The 26282-nt window shown below is 45.0% G+C and overlaps 1 protein-coding gene across 1 annotated transcript in view; it reads left to right on the top strand.

The window, feature by feature from the left end:
- The window catches only part of LOC132390309 (NACHT, LRR and PYD domains-containing protein 3-like), a 49701-nt gene that overhangs the window by 7208 nt on the left and 16211 nt on the right, over positions 1-26282 (top strand). Inside the window, exons 3-5 of the mRNA XM_059962924.1 lie at positions 2836-3007; positions 3117-3182; positions 17654-19391. Coding sequence (XP_059818907.1) covers positions 2836-3007; positions 3117-3182; positions 17654-19391 — 1976 coding nt within the window. The remainder of the gene's footprint in view (positions 1-2835; positions 3008-3116; positions 3183-17653; positions 19392-26282) is intronic.

The raw sequence follows: 26282 nt of genomic DNA, 5'->3' as shown, positions 1-26282 counted from the left end.
CCAGACGAGTCAAGAAGATACCAACCTCTGTTTTAAATATACCCAATGACCTGGTCTCCACAGCTGTCAGTTCCAATGGATTCTGCAGATTCACTACTCCTAGGTTAAATAATATCCTCTTTTCTGTTCCAAATGGACATCCTTCTAATCTGAGGCTGTTCCGTCTGGTTCTAGACTCCCACACTTAGAAACGTCCTCTCAATGTCTTTCGATATTCCGCAGGTTACAATTAGATTCCCCCTCATCCTCCCACCCTCCAGCTATTACAGGTGCATCCAGGATCAATTCCCATCAAAATCTGGTTTAATATCACTGGTTCTGTTTGTTTAGATTCCTCTCTGGATGTTTCACAATGCCAACACATATTTTCTCTGATCAGGGGATCAAAATATGCGACTGCGGTCTGGCCAGTGCTTGTTCTTATATTCTGATCCTCTCGAAATGAATGCTAGCTTTGTATTTGCCTTTCCTAACACAGACTCAAACTGCACGGAATCCTGCACCGGGTCTCCAGAGATTCTTTACAACTCCGCTTTCTGAATTTTCTCCCAGATTCAAAAATAGTCTACGTCTTCATTATTTCTGCTAAAGTATATGGCCACGTACCTCACTATACTACATTCCAATTGCCACTGATGTGTCCATTTCTTCATAGGTCCATGTCCTCCCGCGAAATCCCTGCTTCCTCAACACATCCCCTCCCTCTCTGATCTTCGTAACACCTACAATAATGGCCATAAAGCCTACAAATCATTGACATAACGGAAAAAGAAACTGTCCCAAAACCAACCACTGCAGAACACCTCTGGTCACCAACATTCGACCAGAAAAAGCCCTATGTGTTCCCATTCTGTGCTTCCTGGCAGTCAGACAAATCTGTCTGGAGAAAATCTTGGATCCTCTATCCATGCCAGTGTCTTTCTTGTCCTACTGTCGGCCATTGTTAAACGGCGCCATGTGGGACACCTGGTCAAAGGTCCTCGGGAAGTCCAAGTAAACAACTTGCACTGACTCTCTGTTGTCGACTCAGCATGCTGTTCTCTCAAAAAATTCCAACAGTTCTGTCAGGCAGGATTCCCTTCCATGGATGTTGGCCTTTTTCTTATCATGTGCATCCAAATACCCCGAAACCTTATCCTCAATTATCGACTGCTGACATCTTCCCAAATGCTGATCAGACTAACTGACCTATAGTTTAAAATGATCAGTCCTCCGGAACCATTCCAAAATCTAGTGATATTTCAGCGATCATTACTAATGTCTCCACAATCTCTTCAGCCACCTCTTTCAGAAGCAATCGGGTGAGTTGATCTGGACTCATCTATCTTCAGAACTTTCAGCTTACCAAACGCCTTCTCCGCAATAATTGCAAATACACTCACTTCTGCCAGCTGACATTCTCAAATATCTGGCACGTTCTAGTGTTTTTACAGTGAGGACTAATGCAAAATGCCGACCAATATCTTCCGGCATTTCCTTGTCCCCTGATAGTGGTCCAATTTTTCCGGTGGTCCAATATCCACTCTCCTCTCTTTCAATCTTCATATATCAGATGTACGTTTTGGTAAGCTATTTTACATCATTCCCTAGCCTGCCTTCCTATTTCATATTTTCTCTACTTACAGTTTTTGAATTGCCTTCTGTTGATTTGTAAAAACATCCCAGTCCTCCAGCTTTCTGCTATATTTTGTAATACTCTGTGCCCTCACCTTTGCTTTTGTGCTGCTTTGACTACCTCGTCAGCCACGGTTGATCATCCTCCCTTTAGAATAATTCTTCATTTTTGTGATCATTTGTCCTGCACCTTCTGAATTGCTCCGAGAAACTTCAGCCATTCCTGCTCTGCCATTGTCCCCGTTAGTGTCATTTTCGAATTTATTATTGCCCAGCTCCTCTCTCATGCTGAAGTATTTCCTTTATTCTACTATAGCACTGATATCTCTAACTTCACCTTCTCCCTTTCAACTTGCTGGCTGAGTTTTGCTATTTTATGATCACTGCCTCTGAAGGGTTTATTCAGCTGAAGCTCCCTAATCAAATCTGGTTCAATTCACAACACAGAATCCAGATCTGCCTTTCCTATAGTGGGCTCAACCATAGGCTTCTCTCAAAAGCCATCTCATAGGCATTCTACAAATTCCCTCACTTGGGATTCAGCACCGACCTGATTTTCCAAAGCTACCTGAATATTGAAATTCCCTGTGACAATTTTAGCATTGACCTTTTTCCATGCTCTTCTCTCCCCCGTTGTAATTTGTAGCCCACACCCTGGCTACTGTTAACATGCCTGTATATAATTTCCATCAGGGTCATTTTACCTACGCAGTTTCTTAACATCCACATCGTCTAATCCGACATCACCTCTTTCTCAGGACTTTTCATTTTTAATGACAGCAGCTTCGACCCAACACTTTCACCTACCTGTGTATCCATTTGATTCAATATTTATCCTTGGGTTTAAGCACCCAACTATAAAATTTTGTCAGCCACGATTCAGTGATGCCCGCCATCCACTTGTTTTTGCTCTCTCTCTCCCCTCTCTCCCGTTCTTGTTGTCACATCTTGTTGATATAATGCTGCACATTGACAGATCAAGGAAATTAATCACATTGCATCTACTGTAGGGTGTCAGGAAATCCTTATTCTTACACACTATTGATTTAGAATTTCCTTCAGTTACTGTTTCTCTGTTAATGACTGAACCCAGGGAGGATGAGGAGCAGCCCAGTGACTGCATCTGTTCTGAAGCTACCAGGGCCATGAACAGATACTTTCCTGCACATTCTCCATGTCTGTCTGTCTGCTCCACAGTAAGTCCATTGTTTCCATTTGTAGAAAGTCACTGAGCTGACAGAGAAGGGAAACCGGGCAGAGAGTTCCAGACTCTTCCTCAGTCTGGTGAATGGCAAAGGCTCCCGGGCCCGGAGGGCGATGTGGGAATCCTTTCTGATGTGGAGGACTGAGTTACCGAAGTTGGACAGAATACTGAGGGAAATACAGGAACTCGGTATGTTAAAACCACGCTCTGAACACAAAGGCACATTGAGATAAACATTTTAGTTATTTTAATTATTTTAGCTCTGTTTCCATGGATTTTTTTTTTCATATTTAAACAGGTCCTGATCCACAAGAATACTTCAACATCGGCCAAGGTTTATATGAATTACCCACTCAGCTGATGGGTGAGTGATCAAATGCACAGTTCAAACCACATCTCAAGTGTTAGTCTGTGACTTGGCAAAACCTGGGAATCAAAGTTCGCCATTAATCATTCACTGATCTCTGGATTTTAGTAACAGTTCAACGAGTGTCTCTTTGCAGCCTGAATATTCTACAATATACTTTTCTATTAATCCAGCTGTTGGTTCTGCTGAAGCCTTCACTCCAGGTCCTCACGCTCTGGGAATCCCAACACACCCCAGGCAGGCTCCTGATACACTGTATGACCCAGTCCAGGTGACTTTTCTATCTTCAGACCTTTCATCTTCCAAGCCCCTTTTCCTTTGTAATAGGCCTACACGCAATTCTGTTCGCTGATGTTCTTTACCTTTTGGAATTCTGCCAGTGCCTTGCACAGAGTTTGTCTGGCATTTCCTTTTCACCCGTTACTGCAACTACAACAGCAGTTTCTAGTGGTCCGATATCGACCCTCTCCCATTTTCCACTCTTTATATATCCGGGAAAGAAAGGAAAAATACTTTGGTATCCTTTCTTATATTATTGACCATTTCCTTGCATTTCCTGCACATTCATGTATAACTAGAAGCATCTATAACATAGTTGCCTCTGACATGACCCTGGTCACTAGACCCTAGACACTAGAATACTACAGCACAGTACAGGCTCTTCCACCCTGGATGTTGTGCCGACCCATGTATTCCTTTAAAAAGAGTACTAAACCCACACTGCCCCGTGACCCTCTATTTTTCTTTTATCCATGAGTCTGTCCAAGAGGTTCTTAAATACCCTTAATGTTTTAGCCTCCACCACCATCCCTGGCACGTTGTTCCAGGCACCCACAACCCTTTGTAAAAAACTTACCCCTGATGTCTCCCCTAAACTTCCCTCCCTTAACTTTGTACATATGCCCTCTAGTGTTTGCTATTGGTGCCCTGGGAAACAGGTTCTAGCAATCCACCCCATCTATGCCTCTCATAATTCTTTAGACCTCTATCAAGTGCCCTCTCATCCTTCTACGCTCCAAAGAGAAAAGTCCCAGCTCTGCTAACCTTGCTTCACATGACTTGTTCTCCAAACCAGGCAGCATCCTGGTAAATCTCCTCTGCACCCTCTCCATAGCTTCCACATCCTTCCTATAATGAGTTGACCGGAATTGAACACAATACTCTAAGTGTGGTCTCACCAGAGATTTGTAGATTTGTAACTTGGCCTCTCTACTCTTGAGCTCAATCCCCCTATTAATGAAGCCGAGCATCCCACAGGAGTTTTTAACTATCCTTTCAACCCGTGCAGCGACCTTAAGGGATGTATGGATTTGAACCCCAATGTCCCTCTGTTCATTCACACTCTTAAGTAACCAACGATTAAACTTGTACTCAGCATTCTGGTTTGTCCTTCCAAAATGCATCACCTCACACTTATCCGGATTGAACCCCATCTGCCACTTTTCCGCCCAAATCTGCACCCTGTCTATATCCTCTTGTAACCTTCAACAACCAGCTCCATCCACAACACCTCCAATCTTCATGTCATCCACAAGTTCACTCACCCATTCTTCCACCTCTACATCCAGGTCATTTATAAAAATCACAAATAGCAGGGGTCCCAGGACAGATCACTGCGGCACTCCATTAGTCACCGACCTCCAGGCAGAATACGTTCTTCCACTACTAAACTCTGCTTTCTTCCAATTATTTATTATTTATCCAAACAGCCAAGGTTCCAATTATCCAGTGCCTCATGATTTTCTGGATGAGTCTCTCGTAAGGGACCTTGTTAAATGCCTTGCTAAAATCCATCTAGAGCACATATTACACCGTACCTTCATCAATTGCTATTTGTTACCTCGTCAAAAAACTCAATTAGCCTCGTGAGGCACGATGTTCCCTTCACAAAGCCATGTTGACCCAGACAATAAATTCCAGGCGTCCACAACTCTGTTAAAAAACTACCCACAATTGCTGTAAATTTACCCCATCTCACCTTAACCAAATGCCCTCTGGTATTAGACACCAGTCATATGAAAACAAAAACAACAAGCAAAATACAGGCTATCGACCCAGACTTATATCTCTCAAACTTGTACACCTCAGTCAGATCTCTATTCTAACTCCAGAATAAACAAACCAAGTTTATCAAAACTCTACTTGTAGCACATGTCACCGAATCCAGGCAACATCCTGATGAACCCATTCTGCACCCTCTCCAATTCTTCCAAGAGCTGGACAATCAGAAGTGAACACAATACTCCAGATGCTCCCTAAAACCATAAGACCTAGTAGCAGAATTAAGCCATTTGGCTCAGTGAATTTGCTCTTCAATTTCTCCCAGTTTGTCCCCGGCAGCCAGGACAATTCCCCACAGTTCTCAAGCATGTTAATATTCTGTATGAGTCTCCCTTGTGGGACTTTGTCTAACACTCTCACAATATACAAGTAGACAATATCCATGTGTAATTACATGCATCACCTTTGTCACCTCCTGGAGGAAGTCAATCAAGCTGGCAAGACACAAACCCGACTCAAAGCCTTTCTACTTAACCCCAAACCACCTCATATATCCTCTCTGTCATACTCCCATGGGGGAGAACATATAAAAGGCTGAAGGTATGTACCACCAGTCTCAACGACAGCTTTATTCTGCATTTCTAAGACTACTAAATGGTCACTTACTATGTTATTATTGGCTGTTAATAATAATAAGACAATTTTATATCTAAAATTATAGCATCTTACGTCTTGTAACTAATAACAACTCAGATAACAACTTAGATAACCACAATATACTCACAGGAGAGCAGACAGAATACAATAATTCTAAACAGATTATGTAATTCTATTTCAAACGCTGTGGAAAGCAGAAAACTTTCACTGTTATATTGTCAATCAGAAAAAAATCACATCTGATTCTGTTCCTCGTGTGTTTAAGAGAAGTTCCAAATTTATATACAATTCATACAATGCTTGTGAAATTTCTAGAAATGATGAAGCATTCGCTTAAAATAATCGTCCCAGTAACAACCAGAGAGGAACAACGACCACTATCAAAATAAATGGAGGGATTTTCCAGAGCGACTCACTGAGCCCACTATGGTTTTGTCTCGCTTTAAGCCCACTCATAATTTACTGAAACAGATAAAAATCAGGTATCTAATCAGAAAAAAATACGAATTATACCTTGACACAGCTATACATTGATGATTTGAAATTATTTGCTCGCATCAGTAAAGCTGAAATAAACAATTCAAATAATGGAACTAATTTCCATATATACAAGCATGAACTTTAGACTAGAAAAGTACAGAACATGATTAAACATAAAGAAAGGTACAATAGAACCGGTAGAATATCAAACAGAGCATCAGGATGCAATGCAACAGAATATGAAATGAATATTTAGGATATCAATAAGCAAAGAAGATAGATCATCGTGTGATAAAGGAAAACCTTCCAACAAAATTTACTTCAAGGCTGAAGAAAATCTGCATTTACTGCAAGGCTGAACAAACTTTGAATTTACATCAAGGATCAAGAAAATCTGCAAAACAGAGCTGAACAGTAAAAATATAACAAAGGTAGTAAACGCTCACTGTGCCCATATTGATGTATAATTTTGGTAAAATCTCCTGGTCTGAAACAGATCTGGAAAATATGCAAAAAAATAAGAACTTAGATAACAATTTCTGGAAAATACCATGTGCACTGGAGCGCACTTGGATTGATATGAACGAGGATGATGAATAACAGATCTAAAAAAAAATGTGACAACAGCCAGATAAAAAATTTCAGGATCAGGGTTAATATCATGGACATGTCGTGAAAATTGTTTTTCTGCTCCAGCAGCACGATTACGATAAAGTGTGGGCAGTGAGTCTGTATTTATGTATACAATTGTGGAAATAGAATTGTATCAGCGTGAATTAATCAGTCTGATGGCCTGGTGGAAGAAGCTGTTCCGGAGCCTGTTGGTCCTGGCTTTTCCGCTGCGGTACCATTTCCCGGATGGCAGCAGCTGGAACAGTTTGTGCTTGGTGTGCCTTCAGTCCAGAATGATCCTTCGGGCACTTTTTACCCCGTCACTGAAATTACCTGAATAGTAGGAAGTTCACACCTACAGGTGCACTGGGCTGTCCGCACCACTCTCTGCAGAGTCCTACGATTGAGAGAAGTACAGTTCCTATGCAAGGCAGTGATGCAGCCAGTCAGGATGCACAAATTGTGCTCATATAGAAAATCGTTAGCATTTAGGAGCCCATTCCAAACGTCCTCAACCATCTCAGCCATCTGTTTTTCTGTTTTCCTTTTTTTTGTTCAGACTAGAGAATATGCCAGGCAGGATGTTGGAATGCTCCTCTTGCAGGATGTGGGAAGTCAGGGAGACCTCCAGTGTCCCTGACAACGATACCTGCAAGAAGCGCATCCAGCTGCAGCTCCTAACAGACCGTGTTAGGGAACTGGAGCAGGAGCAGGATGACCTCCGTATCATCCGAAAGACTGAGCAGATTATAGATAGTAGCTTCCAGGAGGTAGTTACACCTAAGGAACAGGGCACAGGTAATTGTGTTACCGTCAGGTGAGTGAAGGAGAAAGGGCAGTTAATGCAGAGATCTTCTGTGGCCATTCCCCTCCAAAGTAGGTATTTGGATACTGTTGGGGGGCGGGGTGAGGATGGCTTACCTGGGACAAGCTGTGGCAGCCGGATCTCTCGCACTGAGTCTGGCTCTGCAGTGCAGAACGGAGGGAGGAGGAAGAGGAGAACAGCAGTGATAGGGGACTCCATAGTCAGGGGTTCAGACTGGAGATACTGTGGTTGTGACAGAGACTCCCGGATGGTATGTTGCCTCCTGGGTGCCATGGTCAGGGATGTCTCTGATCGCGTGCACAGCATTCTGAGGTGGGAAGGTGATCAGCCAGATGTTGTGGTACACATCGATACCAATGACATAGGTAGAAAGAGTCAGCATGTCCTAAAGAGTGAGGACAGAGAGCTTGGTAGGAAGTTGAAAAACAGGAGATAGAGGGTAGTAATCTCCGGATTGCTGCCTGCGCCACGTGCCAGTGAGGGTAAGAGTGCGATGCTCTGGCAGATGAACACGTGGCTGAGAAACTGGTGTAGGGGGCAGGGTTTCAGATTTCTAGATCATCGGGACCTCTTCAGGGGCAGGTGGGACCTGTACAAGAGAGACGGGTTACATCTGAACTACAAGGGACCAATATACTTGCAGGGAGGTTTGCTAGTTTTATTGGGGAGGGTTTAAACTAGATGGGAACCAGAGTGCCAGAGTAGATAGTGGAACGGGGGTAAAAATAAATGATGCTGGTAGTTCATGCAAAGTCACAAATAGCAAGGTTGTGTGTGCCGGTAATAATCTTCTGAGGTGTGTATATTTCAAAGCGTGGAGTGTTGTGGGAAAGGCAGACGAGCTGAGGGCCTGGATTGACGCATGGAGTTATGACATCATAGCCATTACTGAAACTTGGCTACAGGAGGGGCAGGACTGGCAGCTCAATGTTCCAGGGTTCTGATGTTTCAGACGTGATAGAGACAGAGGGATGAAGGGTGGGTGATGGCTTTGCTAGTCAGGGAATATATTAAAGCAGTGTTTCGGCAGGACAGATTAGATGGCTTGTCTACTGAGGCCATATGGGTGAAGCTGAGAAACAGGATGGTACGACCACATTAATAGGGTTGTATTATGGACTACCCAATAGTCAGGGAGAATTGGAGGAGCAAATCTGCAAAGAGATAACAGACATCTGCAGGAGACAGAAATATGTGATTGTAGAGGATTTTAATTTTCCACACATTGATTGGGACACCCATACTGTTAAACGTCTTGATGGGTTAGAGTTTGTAAAATGTGTTCAGAAAAGTTTTCTAAATCAACATATAGATGTACCAGTTAGGGAGGAATCAATATTAGATCTTCTATTTTGAAATGAGTTAGGGCAGGTGACGGAAGTCTGTGTTGGGGAACACTTTGGTTCCAGTGATCATAACGTCATTAGTTTCAACTTGATCATGGATAAAGACAGATCTGGTCCTCGGGTTGACGTTCTAAACCTGAAAAGGGCCAAATTTGAAGAAATGAGAAGGGATCTAAAAATCGTAGATTGGGACAGGTTGTTCTCTGGCAAGGATGTGATTGGTAAGTGGGAGACCTTCAAAGGAGAAATTATGAGAGTGCAGAGTTTGTATGTTCATGTCAGGGTTAAAGGCAAAATGAATAAGAATAAGGAGCCTTGGCTATCGAGGGATATTGGAACTGTGATAAAGAAGAAGCGAGACGTATAACATGTATAGGCAACACGGAGGAAATAAGATGCTTGAGGAGTATAAAAAGAGTAAGAAAATACTTAAAAAAGAAATCAGGAGGGCTAAAAGAGGACATGAGCTTGCTCAGGGTAAAAGATAATTTTAATAACTTCTACAGGTATGTTAAGAGCAAAAGGATAATAAGGGATAAAATTGATCCTCTTGAAGATCAAAGTGGTCGGCTATGTATGGAACCAAAAGAAATGGGAGAGATATTAAATAGTTATTTTGCATCTGTATTTACTAAGGAAACTAGAAAGGAGTCTATGGAAACAAGGCAAACAAGTCGGGAGATCATGGAACTTATACAGATTAAAGAGGAGGAGGTGCTTGCTGTCTTGAGGCAAATCAGAGTGGATAAATCCCCAGGAGCTGATAGGGTACTCCATCGGACCTTGAAGGAGACTAATGTTGAAATTGCAGGGGCCCTGGCAAAAATATTTAAAATGTCGATATCCACGGATCGTGTGCCAGGGGAATGGAGGATAGCTCAAGTAGTTCTGTTGTTTAAAAAAGGCTCAAAAAGTAAGCCGTGAAATAATAGGCCAGTAAGTTTGACATCCATAGTAGGTAAATTATTGGACTAAGAGATAGGATCTCCAGGTATTTGGATAGACAGGGACTTATTAAAAAAAATGTCTGTATGGCTTTGTGCGTGATGGATCATGTTTAACCAATCTATTAGAATTTATCGATGAAGTTACCAGGAAAGTGGATGAAAGGAAAGCAGTGGATGTTGTATACATGGACTTCAGTAAGGCCTTTGGCAAGGTCCCGCATGGGAGGTTAGTTAGGAAGATTCAGTCGCTAGGTATACATGGAGAGGTAGTAGATTGGATTAGACATTGGCTCAATGGAAGAAGCCAGAGAGTGGTAGTGGAGGATTGCTACTCTGAGTGGAGGCCTGTGACTAGTGATGTGTCACGGGGATCAGTGCTGGATCCATTGTTATTTGTCATCTATCTCAATGATCTGGATGAGAATCTGGCAAATTGGATCAGCAAATTCACTGATGATACAAAGATTGGAAGTGTAGTGGACAGTGAGGAAAGTTTTCAAAGCTTGCAGAGGGATTTGGACCAGTTGGAGGAATGGGCTGAAAAACGGCAGATGGAGTTTAATGCGGACAAGTGTGAGGTATTGCACTTCGGAAGTTAGAATATACAAGGTAAATGGTAGGACTCTGATGAGGGCAGTAGAACAGAGGGATCTGGGAGTATAGATACATAATTCCCTAAAAGTGGCGTCATTAGTAGATAGGGTCGTAATGAGAGATTTTGGTAAATTGGCCTTTATAAATCAAAGTACTGAGTATAAGAGTTGGAATGTAATGGTGAGGTTGTATAAGACATTGGTGAGACCGAATTTGGAGTATTGTATGCAGCTTTGGTCACCTAATTACAGGAATGATATTAATAAGGTTGAAAGAGTGCAGAGAAGGTTTACAAAGATGTTGCCAGGACTTGAGAAACTGAGTTACAGGGAAAGTTTGAATAGGTTAGTACTTTATTCCCTGGCATGTAGAAGAATGAGAGGTGATTTGAGAGAGGTGTATAAAACTATGATGGGTATTGATAGAGGGAAGACGAGCAGGCTTTTACCACTGAGACAAGGGGAGAAAAAAAAAACAGAGGCCATGGGTTAAGGGTGAAGGGGGAAAAGTTTAAAGGGAACATTGGGGAAGGTGCTTCTTCACACAGAGAGTGGTGGGAGTGTGCAATGAACTGCCAGATGAAGTTGTGTATGCGGTCTCACTTTTGACATTTAAGAAAAACCTGGACAGGTATATGGATGAGAGGTGCATGGAGGGATGTGGGCCAGGTGCAGGTCAGTAGGACTAAGCAGAAAAATGGTTCGGCACAGCCAAGAAGGGCCGAAAGGCCTGTTTCTGTGCTGTAATGTTCTATGGTTCTGTCTGAGGTGAAAGAGGTGCTGTTGTGCCTTTTTTCACCACACAATTAATGTGGGCAGACCACATGAGGTCCTCAGTGATGTGAATGCCGAGGAACTTGAAGCTGTTCACTCTCTCAACCCCAGATCCATTGATGTCAATAGGGGTTGGCCCGTCTCCATTCCTCTTGTCTTTGCAACATTGCATCCAGCTCCTTTGTTTTTGCGACATTGAGGGAGAAGTTGTTTTCTTGTCAACACTGTGTCAGGGTGATGACTTCTTCTGTGTAGGCTGCCTCGTTATTATTTGAGATTTGGCCAATAAATATAGTATCCTCAGCAAATTTAATTAGCAGATTGGAGCTGTGGGTAGCGACACAGTCATGCGCATACAGAGAGTAAAGGAGGGAGCTTAGGACACAGCCCTGAGCGGCTCCTGTGTTGAGGGTCAGAGAGGCAGAGGTGAGGGAGCCCACTCTTACCACTTGCCGGTGATCTGACAGGAAGTCCAGGACCCAGCTGCACAAGGCAGGGTGAAGGCCGAGGCCTCTGAGCTTCTTGTCAAGCCTGGAGGGAATGATGGTATTGAATGCTGAACTGTAGTCTAATAACATCATTCTCACACAAGCATCCCTCTTCTCCAGATGTTTAAGGAGGTGTGCAGAGCAATGGCTGTTGTGTCATCTGTTGATCGGTTGTGTCGGTAGGGGAATTGTAGGGGGTCCAGTATGGGTGGTAACAAGCTGCAGATGCAGTCGTTGACCAGTCTCTCAAAGCATTTGCTTATTATTGAGGTGAGTGCGACAGGACGCCAGACGTTCAGATATGTTGCCTTAGTCGTTTTAGGTACAGGAACAATGGTGGATGATTTGAAGCAGGAGGGAACTCTACACTAGGAGAGGGTGAGATTAAAAATATCCATAAATACACCTGCCAGTTGTGCCGCGCGCATCCTGAGTACCCGCCCTGGGACGCCGTCCGGTCCCGCAGGCTTGCGACTGTCCACTCGTTGGAAACACCTGCGAACTTCAGCCTCAGAGATGACCAATGTGCAGGTCGCTTTGTCGGCTCTCCCCGGGGTCTCAGTGTTGGCGATATCGAACCGAGCGTAAAGAGACTTAGATCCTCTGGGAGACAGGCAGCGATGTTGGCAGCACCACTGCACTTAGCTCTGAAGTCTGCATTGGGGTGCAGAGCTTGCCATAAGCTGTGTGTGTTGTTGGTGGAGAGCTGTGCCTGAATACGATCTCTGTATTGTCGTTTCGCTGCCTGGATGACTTTGCACAGTTCGGAGCTGAATTTCTGGAGCTCCTGCTGATCACCGGCAATGTAAGCAGTCAGTCACACGGCAAGTGCTGTTCACACGGAACTGTTGGTACAAATTTTGTGGTTTGGGCAGTCCTGACCGATTTCTGAAGGAAATCATCTCCCCTCTGTGACAATAACACAGAAATGGGGGATGTTGTTATTACACAGCTGTGATAATAACAGCCGGGAACTCCATTGACAGCCGGAAAGGTTTACACAACAGCACCAGGTACTCCAGATCCGGGGAACAAAAGGGTTTGAGGGCATGGACATTCCGGGGTTCCACCAAGCATTAATGATCATGAAACATACCCTAAATCCTGTTCTCTTCCCAAATAGGGTGTGTGTGTGTGTGTGTGTGTGTGCGTGTGTGTGTGTGTGTGTCTGTGTGTGTGTGTGAGTGTGAGTGTGTGTGTGTGTGTGTGTGTGTGTCTGTGTGTGTGTGTGTGTGTGTGTGTGTCTGTGTGTGTGTGTGTGTGTGTGTGTGTGTGTGTGTGTGTGTGTGAGTGTGTGTGTGTGTGTCTGTGTGTGTGTGTGTGTGAGTGTGTGTGTGTGTGTCTGTGTGTGTTTGTGTGTGTGTGTGTGTCTGTGTGTGTGTGTGTGTGTGTGTGTGTGTGTGTGAGTGTCTCTGTGTGTGTGTGTGTGTGTGTGTGTGTGCTTGTGTCTGTGTGTGTGTGTCTGTGTGTGTGTGTGTGTGTGTGTGTGTGTGTGTGTGGTGTGGTGTGTGGTGTGTGTGTGTGTGTGTGTGTGGTGTGTGTGTGTGTGTGTGTGTGTGTGTGTGTGTGTGTGGTGTGTGTGTGTGTGTGTGTGTGTGTGTGTGTGTGTGTGTGTGTGTGTGTGTGTGTGTGTGTGTGTGTGTGTGTCTGTGAGTGGGGGTTGGTGGTACTGGATGACGATACGATTGTTGGTGACGGTAGGGGCCAATTCCGAATCTGTGGACTCGGGAGCAGTTGGGACAGAGGGACAGCTGGGATGCAGGCGCTTGGGTTGTTGGAATCTTCTTGTATCCCCTCTTCTTTTCAGCAGTAGCTCTTCTGGGTTCCTCAAAATTCTTGGCTTTTCCGTGGATCAGCGGCTGCCACTCGTTGACCTCCATATTTGCCTGAGAGAGCCTCTGCTTAATTTGGCCCTTGTACCTCCTGCGCGGGGCACCACGATCTCTCTTGCCCTGAGAGAGTTCTCCGTAGTGTACTGCTTTCGGTAACCTGGAGTTGTCCATGCGAGACATGTGGCCTGTCAGACGGTGGATCTGGCTGAGCAGCGAAGTGGCTTCAGGGCCTGGAAGTTGAACATATATAGCTGTGCATGTCTGTGTGATTATATGAAATATTATACTAAATAAGTAGTGCAGAAATAGAAATTTAAAAAGAGATTAGTGAGGCAGTATCGATGGGTTCAATGTCCATTCGGAAGCTGCATGGTAGAGGAGAAGTTGCTCCTGAATCGTTGAGTTTGCACCTTACTCCGTTCCTCGTGAACCAGACGGTGATGCAGACAGTTACAATGCTCTGCAAGTTACACCTGTAGAAATATTCAAGTGATGTTGAAAACTCCTGATGAAATATTGCCACTGTTGTGCCTTCTCTGTAGCTGCATCGATATATTGGGTCCAGGTTAGATACTCGGAGATATTGACAGCCAGGAATTTGGAATTGCTCACTCTTTCCACATCAAATCCCTCTGTGAGGACTGGTGTGTCGTGCTCCCTCATCTTGCCTTTTCTGAAATCCACAATTAGCTCCATTGACATAGACGTCGACAAGGAAGCGTCGAGCTCCTGTCTCAGATTTGGAGACTTCTTCCCAGAAACAGAAGGGATCATTGTAGCAATACAGGACAAGGTTGTTGACACATGTAGTTATCAATAATACAGAATAAACGACTAATAGGTCCAAGACGATATATGCTGAAAATTATAAGAGTAACTACAAACAATCCGACTTTAAAAGATCCTGCAGTTCAGCTGAATCTCATTACTTGCACAAGCAAAATAAAATGGCGAACAACATTCACAAAAAGATTGCTTAAACTACAACTGATGAAAAACCCTATAATTTACTAAACGTACAAGCCTCTTCCACTTTTGGAGTTAGAGTCCTTCATATCACACTGCATCCGATCATTATTTCAGATAGGATAATATATGATCTGTGTTCGGATGTAATTTTACAGGATAAACAAGCAAAAGCAACCTTTTCAATATATATAGCCATTCCAAACACACATAACTTACAGAAATGAATTAGTAAAAAAAAATATACCAGAAATATATTGAATTGAAAGGGCAAAATGAAAGACTATGGAACACGAACAGGGTATTATTTATCCCAATCGTAATATCGATAACTGGTATCATCCTAAAGGCTTTACAGAATAGTATTAATAAATTAGGCCCACACGGCGATTCTTGTGTAAATCTTCGAAAACCCATAACACTATACACCACGAGAATAGTCTGAAATCTCCTATCAATTGAGACATGTGTGTGCTTGGCTATGCCTGTACCTCAAGTTTTACCAGTTTAGGCTAAGATAATAATAATAATAATAATAATAATAATAATAATTATAATAATAATAATAATAATAATAATAATAATAATAATAATAATAATAATAATAATAATAATAATAATAATAATAATAATAATAATAATAATAATAATAATGACTTATTTATAAAGCACCTTCCATCCAGACGATGCCATTCAAACCGCATCACAACGGGATAAAGTGCAAACTAGAAAACAAAAGACAGAATGTGTCAGTCCTAATATACACCTCAGACTTCTGCACAGTACTGTAGTCTAAGCTGTTGAATTCTACAGTTTAGGAACATAGTCCCAAAAAAACTCAACGCTGACATCCCAATGATCCTTTGGCCTTCTACCTTATCGTCTGCCTGCACTGCATTTTCTCGGCAACTGAAACACTGTTTCCCTGAACTATTCTGTTCCATTTTGCCTTGTACAACCTCATTGCACCGATGTGATGTAATGATCTATTTGGATCGCATGCAGAAAAGTTTTCCATTTTACAGTGGTGCATGTCACAATAATAAACCAATTTACCGATTCAATGTCAATACTACAGCGCCCCTTGGTTGCTTAAGATTGTTATAACCGGGGGGGAGGGGGGGTGACAGTGCGGATGAGCTGCCACGACCTATTAAATACTCCCTGTGTCGAGTAGCCTCTGTCCAGCTCTTGGCCTTCACGTGCGGTTTAGCCACTAATACCGGTGGAAGCGTTTCTTCTGACAGGAGAAGAGGCAGAGGTGGGTTACTGGTGCCTTACAACCAGTCACTTTAGGCAGATGGGGCTTGTCGGCTGTGATTGGCAGCTCACCCAGGAACAAGAAAACTCTGATCTCAAAACTCCACTGCTTTGCAACTGTAACCCCTCATGGGGAAGAGTTTGGGAGTAAACCCAGTGGAAAAGCCTGGAGCTGGAGTCCCTGAGTCAGTGTTAAATGGTGTTCAACGCAGACTGGCATCTCCTGCGACACCTCTGGTGCCAAGCTGTGTCAGTCTATGTCGTTCCTTTGTGCACAACAGATGCATGGAGAGAGGGAGCTTGCTACTTCGGCAGAAGCTTCCTCTCCATATCGGAGTGTCCCGGCTTGCAGGGGCAGGACATCCATGGTCGACTCTGACAGACAGAGGCCTCATTAGACAGAGCCCCATACCCCTACAGCAAGACTGATGAGTAGCAGTTGCCAAGACTTCACCACCCTCTCCCACAGACACAATGTACATCACTGAGACAGACCCTTGTGGCTTCTTCCATTAACAGAGATTCCATCTTTCCACCAATCCTCCATCACTGCGATTGAAAACTACCCATTTTCATTCCTGTCATTCCGATGGGTTATCGATCCGCAACTTCACTGTGATTCTCGCCCAGACGTTGCCCGACTTGAGTATTTCCCGCGTATTCTGCTCCTGTTTTGATGCAAGAGCAGTGGACACCTGTGACTCCCCAGTGTGCAGCCTTGCCAAAATGCACAGTGACCTGCAACAGATCAACATTAACATCCTCTGTTAATGAGGCAGACAATGCTTTAAATATAGTGAAATGTTGTTGTAACGGGAGTGCAGTCAGGATTGCAATAGGGTATTCAAGATTCAAAAACTTTATTGTCGTTCCAACCGTACATCAGCACTGCAGGGCAGAATGAGACAGCGGTTCCCAGGAGCAGTGCAATCATAACATAACAAACACAACACTAAATAATAAACACAACAATAAATAATAAAACACAACAACCACATGTCGCTTTAAATCAAGTTATAAGTGTCCGGTGCAAGTTAAAAGTGTCCAAAGCAGAGTCAGATAGAGCAGCTATTTAGCAGTCTGACTGCCTGTGGGAGGAAGCTGTTTAGTAGCCTTGTGGTATTAGTTTTGATGCTCCTGTAACGTTTGCCTGACTGCAGAAGAACAAACAGTTCATGGAGAGGGTGTGAGGGGTTTTTAATTATGTACCGTGTCTTCTGGAGGCATCGACGTTGAAAGAGGTCTTGGAAGAAGGTAGGGATACCCCAGTGACCTTCTCTGCTCCCCTAACCACACCCTGCAAGGCATTGTTGTCAGCAGCACTGCAGCTGGAGTCCCAGGTTGTGATGCAAAAGGTCAGCACACTCTCAACCACGCCTCTGTAGAATGTAGTTAAGATGTTAGTGGGGAGTGATGCTTGTTTAAACTTCCTCAGAAAGTGCAATCAGGGGAATGTACACCTTCACAAATAACTAGAACCAGAACATGAGGATTGGACATTTTCAGGGACATCCATTGCTGTCAATTCCGTGTCTGTGAACAGAATTTTACTTTCTGTCCGAATATCCATGGAAGCATTGAATTTATTCATGTAATCTCAAACACTGAATGCTGAAATACCATTATAAAGTTCTTTGTCAGATAAGCCATTTAACGTTTTGAATATGTTCTCTGTTCCCATGGAAGATGTTCAACAGAAACACAAGGAGACTCTGCGGACACGAACTGAAACACTGAGAGTGAACACGATCCTGATGACGGAGAAGGTGAAGGTTTTCCAGCTGGCTGATCGATACGCTGAGCTCACGGTCATTTCTACTGTTCGAGATCGGACACTGGTGGAACATGAGCTGCTGGCAAGAGGCAGAGACCATGAGGATTATAGAGAGGAACAACTCCGCAGACACCTGGAAAAAATCCGTACTGATCAGTTATTCCAGAGCAGCTTTTCCCGGAGTAAATCCAAATCTGGGAGTTCAGCAGCAATGGCCGGAGTCCCGGGGATCGGGAAAACAACGATGGTACAAAAGATTGTTTATGACTGGGCCACGGGGGAAATATACCAACAGTTCCAGTTTGTCTTCAGTTTCAAATTCCGAGATTTAAACACCATTAATTGTAGAATAAACCTGAGGGAGCTGATTCTGGATCAGTATCCTTACTTTGGGAATATCCTGAGAGAAGTCTGGAAGAATCCAGAAGGATTACTGTTTATATTCGATGGTTTAGATGAATTCAAACACAAAATCGATTTTGCGGACAGTCGGAGGGATACAGAACCAAAGCACCAGTGCCCAGATCCCGAGTGGTGGTGTGAAGTGTCTGACATTGTGTACAGTTTAATCCAGGGCAATCTGCTCCCAGGGTGTTCAGTGCTGGTGACCACCCGCCCCACTGCGTTACATTTATTGGAAAAGGCGGATATCAGTGTCCGGGCTGAAATCCTGGGCTTTGTTGATGAGGAACGGAAGGAATATTTCATCAGACATTTTGAAGATCAGACGGTGGCCGAAGCTGTTTTCAAACATGTGAAGGAGAACGAGATCCTGTACACCATGACCTACAACCCCTCCTACTGCTGGATCCTCGCTCTGGCACTGGGCCCCTTCTTCATACAAAGAGTCAGGGACCCACAGCGAGTTCCCAAGACCATCACCCAACTGTACTCCTACTATATTTACAACATCCTGAAAAACCACGGCCGTGCGATTGAGAGACCCCGCGATGTGTTACTCAGGGTTGGTCAGATGGCCTTCAAAGGAGTGTCCGAGAAGAAGATTGTGTTTACAGATGGAGATTTGATCAAGTACAATCTTCAGCCTTCCCAGTTCCTGTCCGGGTTCCTGATGGAGCTTTTGGAGAGAGAGGATTCTGCCCAGAGCGTGGTGTACACATTCCCACACCTCACCATCCAAGAGTTTGTAGCTGCGGTCGCACAATTCCTGAATCCACATCCCGGGAATATCCTGAAATTCCTCACTGAAGCCCACAACACGACAGATGGGCGATTTGAGGTATTTCTCCGTTTTGTTGCTGGTCTCTCCTCCCCAATGACAGCTCGGGGCCTGGTGGAGTTTCTGGGTCCATTTCCTCATGAAACAACCTGCCGGGTGATTGACTGGGTGAAGGAGGAGGTTAAACGTCAGAGTGGAAACACGGAGAGTGAAGCTGGTAAAAGGAGCCTCCTGAACACATTGCACTACCTGTTTGAGTCTCAGAATCGTGGACTGGCTCAGGCCGCACTGGGATCTGTGGAAACACTTTCATTCAGTAGAATGACACTGACCCCGATTGACTGCGCGGTCCTGTCTCATGTCATCGGATTCTGTGATACAATAAAGCACCTCGACCTGGAGTACTGCCACATTCAGTGTGAAGGAATCCAGCGGCTGGGACCTGGGCTGCACAAGTGCCAGGATTTGAGGTAACTTGATTTATCTCTCACTCGGAACTGTGAAACTGTTCTATTGTGTCATTTCAATGTAAAGTGATTTGGGTTAAACTGTGATAAATCAGATTGCTATGAACTGTGACTAATGCCCAGGGGATCGGTCAGTAATTCCCCAAGGACGTGTGGGTTCTGTGGTTGCTTGTGAAGGGATGTTGAAGACTTCATCAGATCAGTGAACAACGACCATTGGTTTAATGGTAGTAAATCACAGGAATGGCCGTGTTTCCTGCTGCCTGTGACACGTCCATTGACAATGTTCCTTCTCACTGTTACTGACACCCAGACTGACACTGACTGCAGCAGGTGGGTCAGAGATTCACACCCCCTTCCCGGTGAGGGACAAGAGACCGTCTGCAGACTGTCCCAGTGAGAAGGAAATAAATACCATTGTGAGGTTGTCCTCCCCTGCCATTGATAGTGTGTGACTTTACTCACTACCAGATACACAGAAAGCGAGGCCCCATCACCTCTGGGTCTCTGTTCAGACCCAACACACACGTACAAATATTTTCTGCATCCTCTCGTCTTGTCGGATTATCGTTTACCCTTGGAATCCTCCTGTGGGACCTCTTATCCCAATCGCCCTTCGATTCTTAGGGATCTCGTCCCCATCCCCATTCCTCCTGTGGGCTCTCTATTACCCTTTGCTCATCCTCCAGTGGAATGTCTTTTCCACAACCCCCTTCCTGCCGTATCTTTCTTCTCCATTCCCCTTCCTTCTGTGGGTTCTCACTTCCCCATCCCCCTCCCTCCTATTGGATCTCTCTTCCACATACCCCTTCCTATTGTCAGATCTCTTTTCCCCATCCCCCATCCGTCTATGGGATCTCATTTCCACATCCGCCTTCCGCCTGTGGGATCTCTCCTGCCCATTCCCCTTCCTCCTGTCGGATCTCTCTACCCCATCTCCCTTCCTACTGTGGGATCTCTCTCCCCCATTCCGCTTCCTCCTGTGGGATCTCTCTTCCCCATCCCCCTTCTTCCTGTGGGAACTGACCTCCCCATATTCCTTCATAGAATTGTAAAATCATAGAACACTAGAGCACAGAAAACAAGCCATTCGGCCCTTCTGCTCTGTGCCAATACTTTATTCCGCTAGTCCCATTGACCTGTACCCTGTTCATAGCCCTCCAGACCTCTCCCATCCATGGACCTATCAGATTTATTCATAAAACGTAAGAGTGTGTCCGCATTTTCCACATCAGATGGCAGCTCGTTCCACACTCTCACAACTCTTGGAGTGAGGACGTTCCCCCTAAGCCTTTCCCCTTTCACCCCGAAGCAAAGTCCTTTAATAATTTATCTCTCCAAATCTGTGTGGAAAGAGCCCATTCGCATCTACCCTGTCTATACCCCTCATAATTATGTAAACATCTATCAAATCTCCCCTCATTCTTCTGCGCTCCAAGGAATAAAGTCCTAACCTGTTCAATCCTTCCTTGAAACTCAACTCCTGAAGAGCTGGCAACAACTTCGCAGATCTTTTCTGCACACTTTCAGTCTTACTGATATCCGTAATATAGTTCAGTGACCGGAACTGCAAACAACACTCCAAATTTGGCCTCACCAATGTCTTATACAACCTCACCATAACATTCCAACTCCTATACTCAACTTAGATTTATGAATGCCAGGATGCCAAAAGCCTTCTTTACAACCCTGTCTCCCTGTGACGCCACTTTCAGGGAATTATGTATCTGAACTCCCAGATCCCTTTCTTCCTGCGCACTCCTCAGTGCCCTACCATTTACTGTGTATGTTCTACCTTGATTTGTCCTTACAAAATGGAACACCTCACACTTGTCTGCATTAAATTCCATCTGCCATTTTCTGGCCCATGTTGCCAGTTGGTCCAGATCCCTCTGCAAGCTTTGAAAGCCTTCCTCGCTGTCCACAACGCCTCCAGTCTTAGTGTCATCAGCAAACTTGATGATCCAATTTATCACAGTATCATCTAGATCACTGATATGATTACAAACAACAATGGTCCCAGCACAGATCCCTGAGACACACCACTAGTCACAGGCCTCCAGTCTGAGAAGCAATGATCCACTACCTCTCTCTGTCTTCTCCCACACAGCCAATTTCGAATCCAATCTACAACCTCCCCATGGATACCTACTGTCTGAACCTTCTGAACTAACCTCCCATGTGGGACCTTGTCAAAAGCCTTACTAAAGTTCATGTAGACAACATCCACAGCATTCTTCATGTGCATTCTTGGTAACCTCCTCGAAAAACACTACAGGATTCATTAAACACGATCGGCCATGAACAAAGCCATGCTGACTATCTTTAATCAGCCCTTGGTTGTCCAAATCCTTGTATATCCGATCTCTCAGAACACCTTCCAATAATTTACCTAATACCGATGTCAGGCTCACTGGCCTGTAATTACCTGGTGCACTTTTGGAGACTTTTTCAAACAATGGAACAACATGAGCTACCCTCCAATCCTCCGGCACCGCACTTGTGGCAAAATGCATTTTAAATATTTCTGCCAGGACCCCTGCAATTTCTGTACTAGTCTCTCTCAAGGTCCGAGAAAATATCATGTCAGGCCTGGGGGATTTAATTACCCTTATTTGCTGTAAGGCAGTAAGCACCTCCTCCTCTTTAATCTCTATATGTTCCATAAAACATAGAATAGTACAGCACATTACAGGCCCTTCGGCCCACAATGTTGTGCCGACCCTCAAACCTGTCTGCCATAAACCCCCCACCTTAAATTCCTCCATATGCCTGTCTAGTAGTCTCTTAAACTTCACTAGTGTATCCACCACTGAGTCAGGCAGTGCATTCCACGCACGAACCACTCTCTGCGTGAAAAACCTTCCTCTAATATCCCCCCTTGAATTTCCCTCTCCTTACCTTAAAGCCATGTCCTCTTGTACTGAGCAGTGGTGCCCTGGGGAAGAGGCGCTGGCTGTCCACTCTGTCTATTCCTCTTAATATCTTGTACACCTCTATCATGTCTCTTCTCATCCTCCTTCTCTCCAAAAGTAAAGCCCTAGCTCCCTTCATCTCTTATTATAATCCATACTCTCTAAACCAGGCAGCATCCTGGTAAATCTCCTCTGTACCCTTTCCAATGCTTCCACATCCTTCCTATAGTGAGGTGACCAGAACTGGATTCAGTACTCCAAGTGTGGCCTTACTAGAGTTTTATAGAGCTGCATCATTACATCGCGTCTCTTAAACTCCATCCCTTGACTTATGAAAGCTAACACCCCTTAAACTTTTTTAACTACTCTATCTACCAGTGAGGCAACCTTCAGGGATCTGTGGACATGTACCCCCAGATCCCTCTGCTCCTCCACACTACCAACTATGCTGCCATTTACTTTGTACTTTGCCTTGGAGTTTGTCCTTCCAAAGCGTACCACCTCACACTTCTCCGGGTTGAACTCCATCTGCCACTTCTCAGCCCACTTCTGCATCCTATCAGTGTCTCTCTGCAGTCTTCGACAATCCTCAACACTGTCCACAACACCACCAACCTTTGCGTCGTCTGCAAACTTGCCAACCTACTCCAACAACCAGGTCGTTAATTAAAATTACAAAAAATAGACGTCCCAGAACAGATCCTTGCAGGACACCACGAGTCACAACCCTCCAATCCGGTTGTTCTACTTCCACCATGACCATCTGCCTTCCGCAGGCAAGCCAACTCTGAATCCACCTGGCCAAGCTTCCGTGGATCCTATGCCTTCTGACTTTCTGAATAAGCCTACCGTGTGGAACCTTGTCAAATGCTTACTAAAATCCTTGTAGATCACATCCACTGCACTACTCTCATCTATAGGCCTGGTCAGCTCCTCAGAAAACTCTATCATCTAGTTAGGCACGATCTGCCCTTCACAAAGCCATGCTGACTGTCCCTGATCAGACCATGATACTCTAAATGCCCATAGATCCTATTTCTAAGAATCTTTTAGAAAAGCTTTCCCACCACAGATGTAAGGCTCACTGGCCTTTAATTACCTGGACTAGCCCTACTACTTTTTTTGAACAAGGGGACAACATTCGCCTCCCTCCAATCCTCCGGAACCACTCCCGCGGACAACGAGGACATAAAGATCCCAGCCAGAGGCTCAGCAATCTCTTCCCTTGCCTCGAGGGGCAGCCTGGGGAATATTCCGACAGGACCCGGGGACTTATCCAGCCTAACAGCTCCAACACGTCCTCTCCCTTAATATCAACATGCTCCAGAACATCAAACTCACTCATATTGTCCTCACCGTCATCAAGTTCCCTCTCATTGGTGAATACCGAAGAGATGTATTCATTTAGGACCTCGCTCACTTCCACAGCCTCCAGGCACATCTTCCCACGTTTATCTCTAATCAGTCCTACCATCATTCCTGTCATCCTATTGTTCCTCACATAATTGAAGAATGCCTTGGGGTTTTCCTTTCCCCTACTCGCCAAGGCCTCTCAGCCCCCTTCTTGCTCTTCTCAGCCCCTTCTTAAACTCCTTTCTTGCTACCCTATATTCCTCAATAGACCCATCTGATTCTTGCTACCCTATATTCCTCAATAGACCCATCTGATCCTTGCTTCCTAAACCTCGTGTACGCTGCCTTCTTCCACCTGACTAGATTTTCCACTTCACTTGTCACCCATGGTTCCTTCACCCTACTATTCGTTATCTTCCTCAGCGGGACAAATTAATCCCTAACATCCTACAAGAGATCCTTAAACATCGACCAAATGTCCATAGAACATTTCGCTGCAAAAACATCATCCCAATTAACACCCGGAAGTTCTAGTCTTATAGCCCCATAATTTGCCCTTCCCCAATTAAAAATTTTCCTGTCCTCTCCGATTCTATCCATTTCCATGATAATGCTAAGGCAGGGTGCGGTGATCACTGTCCCCCAGATGCTCACCCACTGACAGATCTGTGACCAGACCCGGTTCGATACCTAATACTAGATCTGGTATGGCATTCCCCCTAGTCGGCCTGTCAATATTCTGCGACAGGAATCCATCCTGGACACACTTAACAAACTCTGCCCCATCTAAACCCTTGGAACTAATCAAGTGCCAATCAATATTAAGGAAGTTAAATTCAGCCATGATAACAGCCCCGTTACTTTTTCACCTTTCCAACATTTGCCTCCCAATCTGCGCCTCGGTATCTCTGCTGTTACCAGGGGGTCTATAGAATACCCCCGGTAGAGTAACTGCTCCCTTCCTGCTCCTGACTTTCACCCATACTGACTCAAAAGAGGATCCTGCTACATTACCCACCCTTTCTGTAGCTTAATAGTATCCCTGACCAGTAATGGCACCCGTCCTCCACTTTCCCCCCCCCCCCCCCCCCCGTCTCTATCCCTTTGAAAGCACTGAAATCCAGGAATATTGAGAATCCATTCCTGTTCTGGTGCCAGCCAAGTCTCCGTAATGGCCACTACATCATAATTCCATGTATGTATCCAAGCTCGCAGTTCATCACCTTTGTTCCTGATGCTTCTTGCATTGAAGTACACACACTTTAGCCCTTCTATCTTACTGCCTTTCTACCCTTTATTCTGCTGCTCTTTCCTCAAGGACTCTCTGTGTGTCAGATCTGGCTTTACTCCATGCACTTTTTTCACTGCTCTATCGCTCCGGGTTCCATCCCCCTTGCAAATTAGTGTAAACCCTCCCGAACCATGCTAGCAAATCTACCAGCAAGGATATTGCTCCCCCTTGAGTTCAGGTGCAACCTATCCAATCTGTACAGATCCCACCTTCCCCAGAAGAGACCCCAATGGTCCAAAAATCTAAAACCCCGTCCCCTGCAGCAACTCCTCAGCCCCGCATTCAACTGCCATCTCATCCAATTCTTACCATCACTATCACGTAGTACTGGCAACAATCCTGAGAACGCCACCCTTGAGGTCCTGTTCTTCAGACTTCTGCCTAGTTCCCGAATCTCACCCTTCAGGACCGCATCCCTCTTCCTGTCTATGTCATTGGTACCAATATGTATCACGACTTCTGGTTGCTTTCCCTCTCGTACCAGAATGTCATGTACCCGGTCAGAGACAACCCGGACCCTGGTACCCGGGAGGCAACAAACCATGCGGGTTTCCTTCTCACGTCCAAAAAATCTCCTGTCTGCCCCCCTGACTATAGAGTCTCCAATGACGACAGCTCTCCTCCACTCCGTCCCACCCTTCTACACCACAGGGTCAGACTCAGTGCCAGAGGCCCTGCCACCGTGGCTCACACCTGGTCGGTCGTCCTCACCAACAGCATCCAGGACGGTAAACTTATTATTCAGGGGAATGGCTACAGGGATGCTCTGCACCTCCTGTCTACTCTCCTTCGCTTTCTCCCCTCGGACTGTCACCCAACGACCTGCTTCCGGCAGCCTAGGTGTGACTACCCCCCTGTAGCTCTCATCTATGGCAGCCTCATTCTCCCTTATGAGTCGAAGGTCATCCAGCTGCTGCTCCAGATTCCTCACACGGTCTTCCAGATCGCCCAGCCGCATACACTTCTGGCAGATGTGACTCTGCGGGAGCGGGGAGATCCCCCAGGACTACCACATCTCACAGGAAAGGCAAATCACCGTCTCAGGAGGCGGTAAAGACATGTTAAAGCCTCAAATCTCCACTCACTCACTGGCTGCTTTCCACGGGCCGCTCAGCTTGAGCTACCCCTCTATTTATTTGTTCGAGCTTTTCAAACTGCTTGGATAATCAGCTGTTTTCTGCTGAGTCTGAGCTATTCAAATCTTGGTTGTCCTGATTTGCACATTCCAACTGCCAAAACTGCCAGAATCTCTCGAGTCAAAGCCTCAGATTTCCACTCCTTCACTGGCCCACTAACTCATGGCCGCATTCCATGACACTACTGTTTGTTTCCTTT

Source organism: Hypanus sabinus, unplaced genomic scaffold (assembly GCF_030144855.1).
Source record: "Hypanus sabinus isolate sHypSab1 unplaced genomic scaffold, sHypSab1.hap1 scaffold_853, whole genome shotgun sequence".
Lineage (NCBI taxonomy): Eukaryota > Metazoa > Chordata > Chondrichthyes > Myliobatiformes > Dasyatidae > Hypanus > Hypanus sabinus.
The sequence above is the reverse complement of the archived record's forward strand: the minus strand, read 5'-3'. Positions and strand labels throughout refer to the sequence as shown.